Source organism: Nothoprocta perdicaria, unplaced genomic scaffold (assembly GCF_003342845.1).
Source record: "Nothoprocta perdicaria isolate Ctin4 unplaced genomic scaffold, notPer1 scaffold_164, whole genome shotgun sequence".
Taxonomy (NCBI): Eukaryota; Metazoa; Chordata; class Aves; order Tinamiformes; family Tinamidae; genus Nothoprocta; species Nothoprocta perdicaria.
This window is the reverse complement of record NW_020454805.1, coordinates 215,954-235,117: the sequence shown is the minus strand read 5'-3', so window position 1 is coordinate 235,117 and position 19,164 is coordinate 215,954. Positions and strand designations below refer to the sequence as shown.

Below are 19,164 nucleotides of genomic sequence, written 5' to 3'. Positions count from 1 at the left end.
GTTGCATCCCTGCATTCCCTGACAACGTTCCTGTATGTATCCCAAGGGGCCTGTCCTTTYTTCMACATTCTATRTATTGCTTTCTTCTGCTKGAGTTTTGCCAGCAGCTCTCTGCTCATCCATGCAGGTCTCCTGCCCCCTCTGCCCRACTTCTTASRCASAGGGATGCACTGTTGCTGGGCATGGAGGAAATGCCGCTTGAAAACTAACCAGCTCTCCTGGGCCCCTCTTCCTCCTAGAGCCCTAGCCCATGGGATCTTTCCCAGCAGGTCTCTGAAGAGGCTAAAGTTGGCCCTCCTGAAGTCCAGTGTGGCAAGGCTACTTACTGCCCTGCCTCCTCCTCGTTGGATAAAACCTTTAGGAGGTTGTCTGATGTTCCTAACTAGGAATCATTTGAGAAATACAAAGTATTCTTCAGGCAAAATAAAACAGTAAATATTAATAACAACAGCTACTCATAATTGTTTCTTATGCAAAATAGATAAATGCACAGACATACCTATCACTAGTGAATAACTAGTAGCAAGCTTCTAGGCTTAAGAGATAGAAATGCTGTGTAAAATGTTCATTTGATCCGACATAGGCAAAATTTACCTTCACTAGCTGGGCATCACATGTGTTATTCTCATAGACTAGTTCTTCCTATGTTCATAGGAAGTAATATCAAGCATTTCAAAGGGAATAAAATTCCAACTGTACGTATGCATAACATAAGGCATGCAAAAGAGCTATCTGTTAGCAGATATGCACCTGGACACATAGGATACCTCTCAGGTTGCTTCTCATCATGCAGAGTGCCCTCACATGAAATGTTGAACTGTGGTACATTGGTCACATGTTGCTTTCCTCATTTGTCTCCCTAGGGAGGTGTAAATATTTCAGAACTAATGTTTAAGTCATGTAAACCTGTTTCTGACTGCTTTGATAGTGAGACACAACTCTTGGTTATGTCGGTGCATTGGAGGAACCTGGGTTATTTTACTGTCACTGAAAATGGGAGAAACTTGGAGACCTTCAGTGTCTAACACCCAGGCTCGTTCTATGGATTTTGGAAAGCATCATCCGCACCCTGCATCTGCAGGAAGCATTAATGTGATGTTCAGCAAACACACCTCATAAGGACTGGCAAACACATTAGTCTGTGTCAGCATGCAGGAGGTCCCCTGCCACTGAGAGCGGACACACATATCTTATTCACTCAAAAATGACCAACCAAACAAGCTTGGCATTATTTTGCAGGTGGGCATTTTAATAGAAAGCAGCATCAGAGGCAATTCATATTATTGCTGCACTGATGAGTGTTGAGTGCATCTGTAAAACTGCCTTTGATTAGTGAGCAAATCCATAGCTCACAGGAAATGCTGGGCATGTTAATGAAATTCCTCCCATGTTAGAAGGGAGGCAAGCTCATTTATAGGTAGGAAGTTTGAAATAATAAAACCCATCACACAAAGCACTGGATTGATTGGAAGGGTAGAAGTAAATGATACCTCCTGGAGGACAAGATGGCTTCCCAAGGTGGTTTTCCCTGTATTTACAAAACTTGTGCATTGATTGCAAGGTGAAGGAGGAGAAAGGGAGGCACTTTAGGGCATACTTCAGAAGGCAAAAAAGTCAGAAAGTCAGGATGAAAAGACGAAGAAGCAGCTGGTATCACTGCCCTCAGAAATACTATTGACAGAGCTCCTCAGGTGCATGAGTCGGCTGGCAAAAAGGCTTGTGGTTTCTGAGCTAGGAAACTGCCTCTTGCTGTTTTATTTTGACTGTGTTGAGGAAAATAAAACTGTGTACATTCTTTATAAATAAATAAAAGTGAAACAAAAAAATATTGATCCTTATTATGAACTTTCCAGTACTATATGCTGGCTGGTTAGGCAAGTATAAGCTTCTCTTGGAGATGCTCAATTGGACACAAAACCTCCGCTGCTTGCAAAGCCCCATGAAATCTTTGGTACTAACCAATGCAAAGGACAAAGTTACCTAGTCTGACCGAAGACATAATTACCTTTTTCATAAAAGAAATGTCCCTAAAGCAAAGTGACACCAAAGCCATTTGTAGTATTGCCTCCTTTCTTTTTATGGAGGGATACTGTTAATCTATCTCAAACTTTCTTTCTCAACAATAGTGATAAAATTAGAATGATTTCAAACTTTTAATTACATTACTAGCATCATCAACAGCAACAAACTTCTAAAATATTCTTTCTTTCTCCTTTCTACTGTTTTCTCATATCCAACCCATAGGTCTTATGGAAGAACATGGCCTGAAGCATGGTGCTTCCAAACCAGAAAAATCTCTGCAATTTCTTACTTTTTTTCTGCCACTCAGTAGACTTCAATAGACTTCAACACACATACATACAAAAGATTGCTGACTCTTAAAAAATAAAGCTTTTTTTTTCCAACTAAAATAAAAATCATAGAAATAAGAAAAAAAAGATAATTGTTTGTGCATATTCAGTATGCACAAACATTCTCCATGAAAAGGCATCAAAATCAGAAATATTTGGGCTCTGACAAGATTGTTTCCTGTGGGCACAGGCAGTGTTAGACCTATCTTAGTTACTGATCCATCAGACTTTGAAGGCTTCATTCAGTTGCTGGAATGTAAGCATCTAATTTCAATAAGTCATCTGGGGGAACTTGCATAAGGGATAGGTGACAATGGCACAGAACATCCTGGGCACCAAGATTTCCTGTACCAGGAGCTGGGGATTACGCAAGACACTGAGGACATTCAAAACGACACCAGAGACCTCATGAGTTAAATGGCACCATAGAGTCTGACTTGCAATGCTGCATGTGTTATTACTTACTTTCAGTAATTCTGTGTAGCTCTCATAGTCTGACACTTTTAAGCACATCTTGTCTCATCCAGATGTGGCACCCATCATTCAGAATGGTACTTTGTTCCAAGAGTTGCTTCTTTGTCATTCAGAGAGATGCATCCTGAAATGTACTGCTCTATGCTTATTTCATTTTTGGCTCATTCATTCTGAACTCCTCTTTGAAATTGTCGTCACAACCAAATGAAATATATTCTGAAGTGAAATCTAGGTTCTATTGAAGTCTATGAGCATTTCACCACTGACACCAAAGAAATCAGGATTTAATCCCATAAAGAGTCTATCTGCAACAAGAAAATAATGTCCTTCAGTTACCAACCCGTTTAATCTGGAGAGGTAGCAGACGGACAGAGTTGGTCTCAGCAAGGAGTGCTCCATCTTTGTGGGGACAGTGTTGTAGCTGCTCTTAGGAAAACAGAAAAGGAGACTGGACTTAAAAGTTAGATCTGTTTGTTCTCTGCAATTTTTAAAGAGCAGTAATGGCTACTTGCATTTATTTAGCACGTCTAGTGCAACAGCAATGAAAGCTAACATTACAGGGAGTGTGTGTTCCCACTAGAAAAAGTCTTCAACAGCTCATAAAAACGTGGCCATTTATCAGCACTGCAGGAGATCTTTATTACCTTCCTACAGCATGTGCTCTCCCATGATGTACTTATTGATTTAACAAGTAAATTTCATGACAAGCTTTTATCTTGGAATTAGCATCTAGGCTGAAATAGGACCCTTATTATTTTAATAACGCAGAGATGTGAGATTCCTCTGTATTCCAAAGGCCATATCATCATTTTTACAAGCATCCCATTAGGGCTGTCTCAGGTGCCACATCAAAGTGTGGGCTGCAAGAACTTTAATAATTATGATATCATTCCCACCCCCAGGCACCTTCACAACCCTTTTGTTTTTCTTTCTACAGGTTTGGACATCAGGCAAGCTCAGGTTATTGCGCTGTCATCGGGTACCAAATGTATAAATGGAGAATACATTAATGACCAAGGGCTTGTGGTCAACGACTGCCATGCAGAAATTGTGGCAAGAAGGGCATTTGTTCATTTCCTTTACTCACAGCTGGAGCTCCACTTAAGGTAACAGAATTGTCTTGGTGCTTGGGGAATGCTATAGGGTATTCTGTTGAACAGATCCATCCTACAGACATTTCAACTATTAATTTCTTTATATTGTTTCTGAGTTTGTGGCTGATGAATGGCCATTACATTGCACAAAGGAGAAAAAAAAATACAAGTTAATCTGGAGTTCCGTATCATGAGCTCCTTTACTTCAGCTGATTTTCTTTCAACAGCTATCAGATATAACTCATAAAATTGTGCTTTATGAAGTCTGATGATTTTATAAAAATCTTTACATGCAGGCTTATTAACATAACTCCCTGATCAGAGATTGGAAGATGGTCATTTTGCTCATTGTAGACATTTTCCTGTCTTCCTTGCAGTTGCTAAAATATTTTAAACAAGTGATTTATTGATCATTAATTCCTTCATTGACTTGCCAATCAGTGTTAACAATCAGTAAACTTGGTATCAACATACAAGGTGCTATGACTCCTTCTTTATTGCAGAGAAATCTAGTAAGCTTTATTGCTCTTGTTTTTAACCAAACACACCTTTTTACCCTTTAAATGGTTAACCATTTATCCATCTAAATGGTTAACCATTTATCCATCTAAATGGTTAACATGTCATACAATACCTAGAGGCCAATTACAAGGAGGGTATTGCAAGGAGTCTACCCTGAGATCAATCCTGTTTAACACTGCTATCAAGCCTGTAGAAGAGGCTATGGGAGTGCTTCTTCATCAACTTTAAATCTGAAAGTGGCACAAAATTTGGGGTGGAGGGAGGCAGGGAATATCCTTAAGGACAAGGAGGTCCAGAATAACCTAGGCAGGCTGGAGAAATGAGTCAACAGGAACTTTATGAAACAAATGCAATGTCCTGCACCTGGGAGGAAAGAGCCACCTTCAACAACACGGGCTGGAGCCTGACTAGCTGAGAAGCATCTCTCTTAGAAAGGACTTGGGACTTTTAGGAGACAGCAAGCTGAATGTGATCCAGCAGCAAAAAGAATCAACAGCACCCTGGATTTTACAAATTGCTTATGTAGGGAAGTGATTATTCCCTCCACTCAGCACTCATTAGATCATCCCTATATGCTGCATTCAACTTTGGGCCTCCAGAGCAGGAACAAATTCAGAGGTGACCAGGATAGTTGAGGGCTGGACAAATAAAAGTGAAGTTGAGGAGGCATTTGTTCCATTGTATGGAAGGAATTGAGAAAGGAAGGAAGGAAAGAAAGAAAATAAGTAAAAATCCCTATATATACCATTCTTCTGCTCTATGTTTTTGCGTATATTTTCATGGAGGTTTTTGTAAAGGCCAGTAACCTCAAAGCAAAAACTTTGTTTGACTTCAGCAGGTTTTGCAACAGGTCACACAGGATTTCAGGATTGTATGTTCTCATGATCACCTGTGATATTCCTGGCACTGAATCTGCAGTAAAAGGAATGGTTATTTCCACTTCAAGCAGGGATAAAGACAAGAGGATGTACTGAGTGGATGAGCTTGGCTAACAAAGCAGGACAGGAGCCTGAAGGAGTTTAATCAAAACCAATAGTGTCTCAATTTCAATCTGCAATGTTTTTAAATTTACATTAAATTACTGTGTTTTCATCAGTTAGCAACCCTGATACTTGCTTTGTGCTATAGTCTCTTGGGATAGAACTACTACCGCTGTATCTTAAACTACTGTATTGATCTATCTCCCCAACACATTCAGTCATATTATTATGTTATTTGGATCAATGTTAATAGTCTTTTGTTAACAGAATCTTCAGTGCAGTGAAAACTCTGCTTACAATAACTTCAAATCTCTCTCTGTTCATCCAATAACAGCAATCACAGATTCTCTGACCTGCACACATGATAAAAATTTCAACCAAAATTATCGAGGCTAAGCACCTTTGAAAAACAGAACTTCAAGATTTTGCTTTCTTGAAGTCCGTGTGGAAGCAAAATACTGAGTTATAGCCTATTCTTTCACTGCCGGTACTCATTCAGGAGCATAGTCATAATAGCAAGAAAATGGAGGTGTTTAAAATGAAACGCAAAGCACATTTTCTGCATATAAAAGCACAATTTTCCCTAGCAAAGGAGAGAGAGCTTCAACTGACAGAGAAACCACTTGAAGCTGTAGCTAAAATGAAAGTTTGCAGGATGGATGTGATAGGTTAGCCAAACTCAGCTAAACTCAGTGGTCACAAACTCCTTAGGCTTAGGGGGACAACAAATATATGTTCCATGCATTTGCATTAGTTAAAGTCCTCTCATGATCCATAAACCTATTGTTCAGAGGAGTAGTGCATGAGCTGAGACCAGAAAAACAGCTTCCTAAGCCCAAAAAAAAAGAGTGAAAACATGGTCTTTGCCTCAAAGAGCTCAAATTCTCTGTCCTTCCCCATGGAAGGGGAAGTCAAGTTAGTAAGAGGCAAGTTACTTCTGCAGAGACTGTTCCCTGTTTCTCAAACATCTTCCTTCTGTCCAGCCTACCTACTCAAATTGATCTCTGCAGCTGGTTTTTGAACTTCAGTAGTTTCCAATATACTTTTTTTCCCGATATATTGTTTTCCTTGCAAAGAGCCACCTTCTCCAGAACTTGTAAATACCATCATTGACCTCAGTGAAAGGAAAGTATGTACTTATCTGAGTTTAGCCAAGGGCTTTCAAAGAGTGGGGACAGGAAGGCAAGAGAAAGACTGCAGCAGGAACAGAAAGGGAAGGTGAATACACTGAGTGGAAGGAATTTACCTCTTGACACCTCACGTGATATGTCTAAAAATTAGTCAGTCAAGTGTGAGCGAGATCCCCCAGTACTCATCTGTGCAGAGAAATGGGCATCTCTGGAGTGCGATTCAGCAGTGTGATTTTAGATACCTATTGTAAAGATGTATTGCCGTATACTGGGCCATTTTTTCTCCATTATTATAGAGATATCACTGGGTGACTGCTTCAGATATTTGAAGTGTAGAAAGCTCAGGGCATATAATCTCATCCACAAGTCAAAGTTACAGCGATAACGAGTCCAGTTCCAGAATGGGAACACTGTCCTAAGAAGTAGCTGTCAAATACTTTGAAAGGAAACTTTCTTTCAACTATTTATTGTTTTGAATTTGAATTAAATCAAAGCTAAAAGAAAACACAGATAAAGCCTCTTTAACAGCTTCTAACCAGTTGATTAAAACTGCTCCTCCCAGATTTCCTTTTTATGACAACCTTAATCTTCTAGTTTTCAACTTGTACCAAAAAAATAAAAAACAAGACCCGGATTTTCTAATGCACAAGAGGAAGGAGATGAGGAAGAGAAAGAACTTGTGAGAGGGTTTTTTTTTGTAAACCTCAGTCAAAAAGGCACATAAAAATTGTAATGTGATTCTCTTGCAGTGATGTCTGTAAAATTTGCATTTACATCAGGGGATTATTTGTACTGACTAGTCTATAGGGAAGAAACAAAGACCCTTTTTCAAATTTTCTCCATTAAAGCCAGCTTCTTGTTGTACATCTACTAATTCTTGCTTCTGGCCCCATAGTTTCTTAACAGATTCAGCTGCTTCCCTTTTAAGCTTGCTGTTAGGGTTTCTCTAGGATACCATGCTGACACATATGACACATATGAGTACTAGAAGCTTCTCATACCTATATTTACATGCTAAATACCCTCTACTTCATTTTTAGAGAGCAAGGCCTTATTTTAGCAAAACACTTCACGTATATTAAATCATAAAGACATGCCTAAATGCTCTCAAAATCATCTCAAAGCATATTCATGTGTTACGATAAATAATGATGAATGAAGTCACAAAATTAAAATTAAGCACATTCTTAAATATTTTTCTTGAATCAATCTCATCCTGACTCTTCTGCTGAAATTCTTATTTCTAATCTGCAGCTGAACTGGCACACTCATGCCACCTGCTGAATGCATGACATTTGTGGGCTTGCTATGGAATCCTCTCCTCGTGGCTTTTTGCAGGGGGTAGGGCAACGCAAAGCAGCATTGCAAGTCACTGCTGCTCCAAACTCCTTCTCCCCATCCCAGCTCAAAATGCCTGTCCACAAGGGAAGGCAGGAGGAGAGTATGAGCAAGAGAATTGCCTTTGAAGAAGCACATCTCATGCTGGCTCATTTTTACAAGGTTCCTGTATGACCCTTGGATCTGACATTCCCCAAGACCCCCTGCAAACCTTGCAATGGTGCTATGGCCTCCAAAACTCATTTATAGCAACAGAGTTTCATTAAGTTCATTCAGCCACCATGCAGGCACAAATGTTGTATTTGAAAATCCCCACAAAGCCATCCCAAAGGCAGGTCGGGAGCCTATGGGATAAAGACCACGCTGCCTTGCCGTGCAGCCCATAATCTGTCTTGAGGGCAGCTGTCCAGCACTCAAGCCATCAGCCACAGTGGCCACAGAGCCTTCTCCTTCTATCAGAGCAGGAAGAAAGCAAGGTTAATCAGTGAAAAACAACAGCTACAAATGGAGTGGTGCTGCTACTGCAGACCCCTGTAATGCATCCCCCTGCTCCATGACTGCTCCATCCCTACCTAGCAACTGTTTCCAGGTAGTACAAGCTGTCCCCCCTCCTGCTTTGCTTTAATGAGGTTTAACGGAGTAATAGCAGGCGTTAGGGATGCACTGCTTTTTAGTCTCAAGGCTGATTTTGCGGTGAATTATTTAATAGCAACTGCGATCGCTCTAAAGTTCAAGCAGCAGGACTTACAGGTATTTTATTATTTTGGAGGCTTGTGCCAGGGCGATAATATAATTAGTGCAGTTGGGAAATTCCAACAGAGCTGGCAGAAAAGCGAAGGAGCAGCCGCGCTCGGGAAGCCAGGGTGGCTCACCGTTCCTGACAGACGAGGTAATGTGCCTGTAAATTCCTCCTGACAGCGAACGCATCCCAGCATCAAAAAATGACAAAACACCCAAACCATGCAAGAGTGACAGCCAAACAGCTTCAATAGCACAGGGGCTGCACAGGGGAAAAACAGGCAGAGGCAGCTTGGATTAAATCCAAGGAATTGCTCGGAGGCTGTGGAGAAAGCCTCTCTGCTTACATGAATGGGAGGCAGAGAAACCGGCAGAAATTGCCTTGGTAAATAGGCTGTCCTGCAGTGGGTAAAATTCGGGCTTATTAAGAGCCTCCTTCAAAAAGCATTACCTGCAGCTACCTTTCTAATCAGAGGTATTCCTATAAAAAGATCATTGACTTCTTGATGGAAAGACCAGGATGGTGGAGGGAAAGGATTCTAAAAAATTAAAATCCCACTAGTTGCATTTTCACCTTCAAAATTATAACCATCACCCAAGTATACACATTAGAGTCTACCAGAGAAATCGCTCATGTCTCCACAGATGTAAATCATGGGAGAAGCTACAGCACAGCAGAGTCGTAACGCTGCTCACGCTGCAAACAGCAGCACAGGGAGGGATTTGGCCTCCCGGGAAGCTGTTACTAATGGAATATGTGCACTGTGTCCCCATCTAGCTGCTGAACCACTTCAGAGATAAAAGCTTCATCTTAATAAGTATCTTTTTCAGCTCAGCTGAGAAAAGCTTGTGCAAGCTTTGTCCTCACTTTTGAGGATGGGTTCTGGCTTCTAGAAATGCTGAGTGACCCAGAAGACACTGCTCGCAGCTGCCTGGAGCTCCCATGTGAGGATCTGGTTGAATGGGAAGAAAAGCAATGCTCATTTTTGGCTGAGTCTGCTGGGGCAAGGGGAGCATTGACAAGGGTCATAAAATAACACATATAAACACACATCTCAGTCACAGTAATGTTAATGAGATTTAAACATCTGCCTGGGCACTTTGATAAACAGAGCTGATTTTTTTTTCCTCTGGAGAGCCAAAAAGAACTCTTCCTTTCTTCATGCATCAGAACTGCTTCAAAATCAATATGTTTATGCATCTGTACCTTTGAAGAAGAAGAGTTATCCTTCAAATATCCGCACATTTTATTGTTAGAATATATTCCAGGTAAACCAGCCAAAAGCACATTGACAGATCTGACCTCTTTCAAACATTTCTTCACTTGGAGAAGCTTATTATTTTTCTCTTATTGTCAGTAGGCAAAATATATGATGCCAGGTGCTAATAAAAACAAACAAACACGGGGAGAAAAACAGAGAGAGAGAGCAGAAATGTTTCTGATTTGGGATGTAACAAATGACCTGGAACCTCTTTTGTGATCATAGCAAACGGCGAGAAGACTGGGAACGATCAATCTTCGTGCGGTTAAAAGACGGAGGCTACAGGCTGCGCGAGAACATCCTGTTCCATCTGTATGTGAGCACGTCACCCTGCGGAGACGCACGCCTCAACTCCCCCTATGAGATCACAAATGACTGTAAGGAAAAAATTTGCCCTCTTCTTTTTCCCCTTTATGTGTGCAAGGGCGTTTTTTGTTTTGTTTTGTTTGTTTTGAAGATCAATCTTCCTTTCTTTGTTCCTTTGCTTGAAGAAAATGTGTTTCACGCGAGAGCAGAGACACTATGGGCCATGACAGGGAGGTAGCATGCACAGAGGAAAATGGGAGCTGGGAAGACAGCATGAAACTTTCCTGCTTGCCTGAGGCTCCTGTGGCTTTGTTAGGAAATGTAAGTTCAACAGCCTACAGTCCCCACTAGGAAATACAACCCACAGTGAACAAGCATCTTGCACATAAGGTCTTGCGAGAGGTCTGTGCGACCAGATAGATCCATGGCCATCAGTTGGACTAGAGGATCCAGACTCCATTTGGGGTTAAACAGACTATTCTCAGAGTTATACCTTATGAGCAGATTGAAGGGCTGCATTTACACCAAAGCTGAGCTGTCCCGGGCATTGTGGCTAGAATGTGAGGCAGTACAAAGACTTGTGGCATCTATAGTGTTGGTCAAAATTCAGACTCTCTCCAAATACCGCCTGCCTTTGCAATGGAAAACAGCACTCTCCTGGAAAGAATTCTTCAGAGGTCATCCTGACTGTGTCCAATCAATCACATGGTCACTGCATGGCAGATGGACCGGATGGATTTAGCCAGCACAGCACTGATAGGGAGAGGGTGGGCACTAGGGATTGTGGCTTGTTATCACATATGCCTGCTGCCCGATGCCCCAGTGTGTGTTCCTAACTGCACATATAACGAGAAAGTGCTGCAACTATTCAGAAAGAAAATACATGTCCTTACCTGATATAATTTCTGTATTCTGTCAGTAGGGTGTACAAAATATAGAAAGGAAGCATTTAAAATTAAAATAGAAAACAGAAAAGTCCTTGATGAGGTAACAACCATGAGGAAAAATAGCACATAACCTAAATTTTAAAATAAAAATGCATGTGCCTATGCATATAAAAAGTAAATGGTGGTCCTGGCCTATTTTTTGTGCTTGTTAAGAGATATCTAAAAAAGGCTATATTTTCGGTCAAAGGCCCTCATGTTTTCTAAAAGACAGGCCTCCTAGGGGTCCACCTTGATTTGATATTATAAGTGGAAGTGCCAAAAACTGCAATTATTTTTAAAATGCAGCCCATTCTTGAGAATAATCAAAGAGTGTCCAAGTCTGCATTCGTCTCTTTGATGCCCAAGAGAGGGGATCCTTTTAGGCAGCCGACTGCCAGCACTGCCTGTTGACACACACTGAGCTCACCCGCAAAATGAGCTTCTCGTGGCTCATAGATGGTTTCAATAAACATCTCAATCTGCCAGCTAATGAGGATGTGCTCTTTTAGATTACTTTAAATACAGAAAGCTGAGTTTTTAAAATATATTATCATATTATATCTAGTATTAATAGGGTAACTTCCAGGGATGTCAAAAATACTTTTCATGGTGGTGAGATTATTACACAAATTGTTGTCCCAGTGCAGAAGCTGAGATACAGCAGCTTGCCCAAGGTTATAAAATGACTCAGTAGCAGAATTTGCAGGGACACTGTATCTAGTAATTATTTCACTGTTTTAAGTAAATCCTTCCACCTCTATCCCATAAAAAGAATTTAGCTCTGGAAAAAAAAAAGCCATGTCATCCAAAGATGTCCTTCAATGAGATAAGCATTTCCTTTCAGCTCACATTATCCCAGAGACATCTGGGGAGATAAGTATTTTATAGTGCTTATCATTCAGATCTTTTTTTTTTCTTTGTTACTAAAGCAATAACCTTTCTTTCATCCAGTAATGACAAGAACTCTAGATGAATGCTGTTTCTTTTCTTAGACAACAAAGCTTCTCCTAGAGCTAGCACAAGCCATCAAACGCTACTGATTATTCTCTAAAGATGCATTAACATTTAAAAACGGTGTCTCGCCATGTGGTTTCTGGTTTTGCAAAGGAATATGATAAGCCTTTATCAATACAGGGAGTGAGTAAAATCCACTTCTCAAATCTCCTTCCAAAAATTTCCTATTATCCACCATGTCTTCCCAGCACCCTCAGGGAAGCCTCAAATTTCCTTTTTATGAGCTTTGTTCTGGTAACGGAGGAGATAAGTTAGCATGCACTTGAAATCAAGTCTATTTCTGGCTGGAGATTTGAGTGCCAAGCTGGTGGCAGATGTAAAAACCTGACCTTATTCCTGTGGTCATTCCATTCCTGTGGATGGCTGCAAGGCCAAGGGGATAGGGAGGAGGAGAGGTCAAGGGGGCCACAAACATGCAAGTTTCACATAGGAATAAATTAAGATCTAAACGGGCAAATTTTGACTAGATTTGCAGTGATGTCCCTCTTGGACCAGCAGTGAGCTGACTTGTTTATTGGTGTATTCAGAGCCAGTTCAACAAGATAAAAACCAACTGGGACAGGTCTAGTGTGAGCACGGGGTGGAGTTTTCATACTTTTGGGTGCCTATAGTCACCAAACTCTTCAAATGAAGAAGTTTAATCTTAGGGAGAGGCTGACACAAGTCCAAGGGAGGAGGTAACGGAATAGTGGGAGAGGAGTGCAGGCAGGGTCGGTGGCATCACAGGGATGCGAGGTTAGGAAATATGAGCGAGATTTCAGGAAGCAGGGAATATTTTAAGGGACTGAGCCTGCTCTCTCTCCCCAGCCCACTTTCCTCCCCAAGACTCTACATTTCTTCAAGGTCACCCACAAAGACTCTAGCACAGCAGAAATGCAGAGATGCAGCACGTTCTTTATTGTCCTCACCATACTCCAACTGCTCCTCCACACGCTCTGCTTTTGCCCCCAATTCAGCGCTGTAGGTCATAGGCCCTGGGACTGCACCTCCTTTTCTAGCACTTTTTCCCTTCATGCACATCCAGACAAGGTGCTTCTAGATCTTGGGCTTCCGCTGAGGACAGTGCCACAGCACAAAGTTTTCTGGATGTTCCCTGGAGGGTTCCTGCAGACAAAGTTTGCTCTTTACAGCACACATATTCCAGCTCACAAGGATGAGCTGCAGCTGCGAGGGTCCTTGGACATGTTCCCCACTGCCCCATTTCCACTGTGAACAGGCCTAAACCTGTAGTCTTTGCTGCATATTTATTTTACATCTTCTCCTGAATCTAGGGCAAACCACAGAATCATCAAGCCCTTGATTTGTTGAAGTGCCTTCCTAGCTGATTTAGGACTTCTTGACTCACTGGCTTTTCTTTATTTTATTTTATTTAAGAGCCTCTTGAAAAGCAAAATGAATGGCTAAAAAAACTGAGCTAATAAATCCTCCACTTCCCCACTCCTCCTTTCCTGGCAGGAATTTACCTTCCTGTCCATCTTCCTGCTAGAGATGAGCTCTGCCTTTTTTCACTACTTGCATTTGCCAAAGAGAAAAGAGAATCTGCCCCAGGGCTTGTCTCCATTCATGTCCCCTGGGCTGCTTTTCTATCTCTTGCTAACATGCTGTATTGCCTTGTACCATTGACTCCTTGATAGCCTAGCTCCTGTTTTATCCCTGGCTCCCTTTAGGTCTGAAACACACCATTGCATCCACTCCACATGGGGTCTTCCTCCTGCTTGTCTATTAACCTACAGCTGTGCTGAAGCTCTCATGCACACACATCTCATACAGCTCTCATCCAAACAGGATACACATGCAGCCACGTGAGCTCGAGCATTGTATGAGGAGGTGCTGGGCTGAGGAGGGAACGTGCACAGGGTTTTTCAGTGAAGTCAGGGTGCTGAAGAGCTCCTGCTCTATCTACTCCCAGGTGCTTTCACTCTGCAAACCTGTGCTTTTCACTGCTTGCAATTCCAGCTGCTGAATTCAGCATCCCTCTCTCAGTGCAAAGTTCTGTGTTAACCCTTGGTGCCAGGGTTGCCTCGAAGGGTTGCCTTGCTCTCACCAAACTCAACACTCCACATTCAAGTGGAGGTGACTCAAATTGCGGCAGTGTGTCATCCTCACATCAGAGTCCCTGAAAGTCCTGTCCCAGGGCAGAATGGGTGGAAATGGCCAGATTCAAACAGAAACACAGAGAATGAAGGGGAAAGACATTTCAAGAAGGACCTTCTAAATAACCCATTGGCCTGAAAACAGATCAGACATCAGTAATTGCAAGAAAGGGCAGGTCCTAATTAATTGAAATACTGTCCTTGTTATAACAATCAAGTATGGCAATAGATCATCATTTTAGGCTGGACTCTATTAGTTATTTGAGCTGCACAAATGTTCATAGGTGTAATCATCTTGTGGCTCTGTCCTGACTGCTGACATGGAAATCTGTAGCTATTCAGATATACAACTATTCAGCTACGGAGCAGCTTCCTCCTGGTCTGTAAAGTCAAATTTATGAATGACTCCTCTGTAGAAACAAGGTGAAGGTGCATTATTTTTCTATTTTTTTTTTTTTCTGACTGAGCAGAGCAATACCCTGGTGGAAGCTCAAAGCAGGATTATCACAGAGAAACTTACCCCAAAGTAAAAAGGAAGGGGGAAAAAATGGTGCTCTTAGCTGTAAGGCTGAACACTGCCTCAGGAGAAATAATCTCAGCACTAGGTGAAATATTGTGGTCAGTCCACATTGCTTTGTCATGCAAAGGATGTTGCAGAAATTGCAAACACAGCATGAGGTTATTGGCTTACTTCAGTGGCTTGGGAATTTGGTCATTAAAGAAGGTGAAGGGAAATGGTCCTTTCACTTCATTAAAGCTAAGCTGAGATGGCCCAGACAGCTGGGCCTGGAACCTGAGCATGGATTCCTTGACAGCTTCCTAGGAGATCAAATCTTATTAAAACTCTGGCACATTCCTACATGTACCACTGACATAGCTTCAATTTACCAAAGTAAAAGTAGAGGAAATACAAAGAATTGTTACAGCTAACTAGAAGCTGGTCTGTCAAGGAACTTACTTCCCCACTGAGGTCTGGTAGCACTCATCAATTTTATATATAATCACCTTGTTCTTCTAACTCAATCTTTCCTGGCTGCTGAAAGGCTGTTTTAGAGAGTGACTGCTTTCACTCAAGTTAAGTAGGTAGGGAAAACACGGCCACAGTACTGTCACCTCTGGTTAGTTCTCTCCATTACTTACACATGTAATTCTTGGCTGGGAGCGAAGACCATGTTTGCTCCTCGTTCAGAGCAGCTGAAATGGTCAGAGATGACTGTAGGGCACAGGACACGGTGTAAAGGTTCCCCAAACCCACCTAGCACAGTCTGAGCAGTGATTCAGCTCAAAGCTTCGCAGATGTGTACGTGGTACAACATGTAGCATGTAGGGCGGTCTAGAGGGATCAGTGGGGCCTTAGGACAAGAGGGCCATGAGGAGAATCAGAAAGTTTTCATAGTGGAAGGTTTTTCAGAGACATTCAGCTCTGATGAAGGAATGGGAAGACATGGCAGCCTAAGGCTGGTGTGGGGTGGAAGGATTCAACACCTGGAGCTTAGAAAGAAGCTTTCCTCACCAGCATCTTCTACTCAGTCCCTGATCCTTCAACACTCTAGTAGGGGGAAAAAACAAGCAGTAAGAAAAGAAAAGGCTCAAATCACAAGGGACAGGTTGAATTTCAAACTTAAGAGCACTTTGAACCCCTGAAGCAGCCGTTCTCCCTAAAGGGAGAAGCTGCAGAAGCAGTAGCTGTTGGAGCTCCTTGCATCCTGACCCATCACTCAGTTGAAAAAGCAGTGTTAGCGGGTCCGCAATACATAGCAGGGATGGGCTGTTCCAGGTGTTCTCACTACTGGAAATTGCATTGCTCTTGGTAATCCAAAGGAAATGTCTATTTCACTAAATAGCCTTCTAAACCTTAAACTCAACAGACAAACCAGAGATCTCCAGGCACAGAAACAGTGAGAGTGTGGTCATGCTGTGAAAGCGCTGTTGGTTTTATTGGTATTATCATGCTGTACCCCAGAATGAACATCTGAAAGAGGTTCTGGTGTTGTGTTTTTGGTATACTGAAAGCTTTAAATGCTAAAAAGGAACTTGTGAAATGTTGCTGTTGCTTCGCTTTTTAATGAGACCATCTCCATAAGGTTAGATAATTAAGTTTAGAGGAGTTTTGCTAGAGTTGGATATGGAATAACCACCCAACTTCACGGGCAACTTCTAGATCTCAAAGCACTGGTTCACTGGAATAAAATCAAAAATTTTATTTAAAAAAATGAAAATATTGAAAATATGTTGAGCATATTTTCAAAATAAAGTAATTGTGTGAAAATGGTATCACATCCAAAATATTCCATGTCTGTGCTTATACACATACTAGCTTGGGGTGAACAAAGCTCTACTTTGTTTTCTTTCACATCTAGGTCAGAGTGAGCTTTTCCATGCCAGGTCACTTTGCCTTAAAGAAAAACTTAACCCTATACTTCTCAAGTCCAAATCAGCACTCCAGTGAATTAACTATCACCAAGCTAGACAATCTACTTTTTTTTTTCCAGTCTGTTATAAAAAATGTTGTCAGAACTGAGACATCCAGAGCAAATTCTTTGGATATGACAATTTATTCAAAATGTTCCAATTCCCTTTCCTTCTGATATTCTTGATTGCTTTTGTTTATTTGGGTTTTTGCTGATTAGGGTTTGTTATTTCTTAAGTAGGAAATCAGACTTTTTATAAGCATGTGTTTGTTCAGTAAGTGTCTATTGGGGAAAAAAAAAGAATCTGCTGGGAACTAGGAAGAGCTCAAAAACAGCACTTAGCCACAGCTTTGAAAAGCTTTCCTGTAAAGCAAAGTGTATTTGTCAAGATTCAGAAAAACAAGTTTCCACAGGTATAATCAGATCCTAAATTAACAGAAAGCTTGAATCACCAAAGGGAATTGTGTTGTATTTATTGATTCTGCTTTGTTACTAGGTTTTGCTGATTTGTAAAACATTGCATTTGGACACAGTGTTCAGATGTGATAAAAAGGCTACATTAATCAGCAAAAGGCCATGGCTGAGGAGCTTTGAAAACAGTGATAGAAATTTTAACCCAGAGAAGCTATCCCAAAACTTGTCCAGACCAAAGAATAATTATTTTTGAACTTTTGCAGCATGGACAGAGACCATATGCCCCAGGGGACTGTTGTCTCGGTTCCTGTGACATTTGATGCCCCATGAGAGTCAGAAGACTGAGATATGCATTTAATTATTGTGCATGTTTGGGGTGAAGAAATAGTAACTGGGAGAAATCCCAGTGGCAAAACCCACCCTCACTTGGGTTTAATTTGGTCTAATTTACACACCATTTCCACTGAGTGGGAGTCAGAGGTAAAGTTCATGAGCTGAGTTTTACAAAGCTTGTCAGGCGCCTAAAGTCCAGATGAGATCTTTGGGAGACTTCTGAAAATACTTAGTGTTTTTCAGATTCTTAAGAAATAGGAAATATAGAGAAATTTGTTTAAGAGTGACAACATAATTAAGGCTAACCGCGACTTTACTTCTCTAGCTAGCCTTGAACAACTCACTTTACAGTGCCAATTTCTAGTTCCACACCTGTAAAATGGCAATAAAAGTTATCCAGCTGTCACAACTTTGAAGAAGGGTAACTCCAAGTAGGATATTAAAATGAAAATCATTGTGTATTTTAAGCCATATTGCATTGTTCTTCGTAATGATCTAGTAATTGCAATTCCTAACCTTGTAAGGCAAGCCAGGACCATCTCCAGGTTATCTAGATTGAATTTCTCCACCCAGACAGACCATAGGACTTTACCCAGTAATTTCTGTCATAGCTTCAGAAACTGAAGTTGAGCTAGAGCGTGCCTCAGGAAACAGCAGGGACCATGGCCTCTGTAGGCTCATACCAGTCACAAAGGGTGTTGATTGAAAAATATTTGGACAGATTTCTGTTTCATAGGGTTCATATTCTGTTTTCATGGTTTGTTAGTATCTTTCAGAGCCTTCTTCTCCTAATGACTTTTGAAGATTTAAATTTCCAAACAAAAAAAAACAAAATCCAAAGCCTTCATGAATAACAGCAGGTTTCTTTTATAAAAGAAACAGGGTTATGATGTTTTATTACACATTGTCTTTATGTTTGTGTAAACTTTTTGATTAAAACATGGCACGGGAGAGAATTATCACCAAATGGGCAATTCCAGTGTTGTCGACAATTTTTCACACCAAGCATATGTGAAAGACAAAGCCCTATGTGGCCAATGGTGAGGCTCAGGAAGAAGGATGTGGTGGCAAAAATTCTCCATTACAGTTTTGCAGCACCCACACGGCCCTTTCCCAGATCGCTAGTCTTTGCTCTGCGGGGGCAACTGCACTTGCAAAGTGACAGCGTGGCACATCTAATTTTAGATGAGAGGAGCAATTACTAATTAAAAATAATAATCTTGATGTATTCAAGCTGTACTTTCCTTGATTGCCACATGCATAGAATCTTAATTCCACTGATAAAACTTGGGCTTTTGGCTTCAACATACTCATCCTCCAAAGGAGGCTGGAGTTTGCAGACTGGGTTTTTAGGCAGCATGCACAATCTCCTCCATGCCTAACTCAGCCCTGTAAATTCCTCCTTGCCGGTAAAAGTAATTTACAATCCTGAGAGGTAAGTGTGACTTCATTGTCAACAAATTGTTTTAGAGGGTCTTTTAATTAATTAGTCATAGTTTGATCCCTGGGGTTCTTGAAAGAGAGACATAACAGTAAATTCCTTTGTAATGCACATATTTTCTTATTTTACGATTAATGAAGAAGAGAAAGAACAAAATGCTGAAGGTAGCCTCTTTTATAAAGTCATGGGATAGCTGTTTGCTGCCCCAGCAGGATTTTAGCCAGAAAATAGGCATCAAAGGAGGGAAAGGATAAAGAAATTAAATTTTGACTGTTAATTTCAGTTCCTCATTGGTATCCAAGGCTTTCATGTAAAATATTTCATTAGTTACTGAGCA

At 41.1% G+C, this 19,164-nt stretch overlaps 1 protein-coding gene across 1 annotated transcript in view; it reads left to right on the top strand.

Moving 5' to 3' along the window:
- ADARB2 (adenosine deaminase, RNA specific B2 (inactive)) overlaps positions 1-19,164 on the top strand; it is a 106,904-nt gene that overhangs the window by 61,439 nt on the left and 26,301 nt on the right. Inside the window, exons 4-5 of the mRNA XM_026035672.1 lie at positions 3,763-3,931; positions 10,115-10,266. Coding sequence (XP_025891457.1) covers positions 3,763-3,931; positions 10,115-10,266 — 321 coding nt within the window. The remainder of the gene's footprint in view (positions 1-3,762; positions 3,932-10,114; positions 10,267-19,164) is intronic.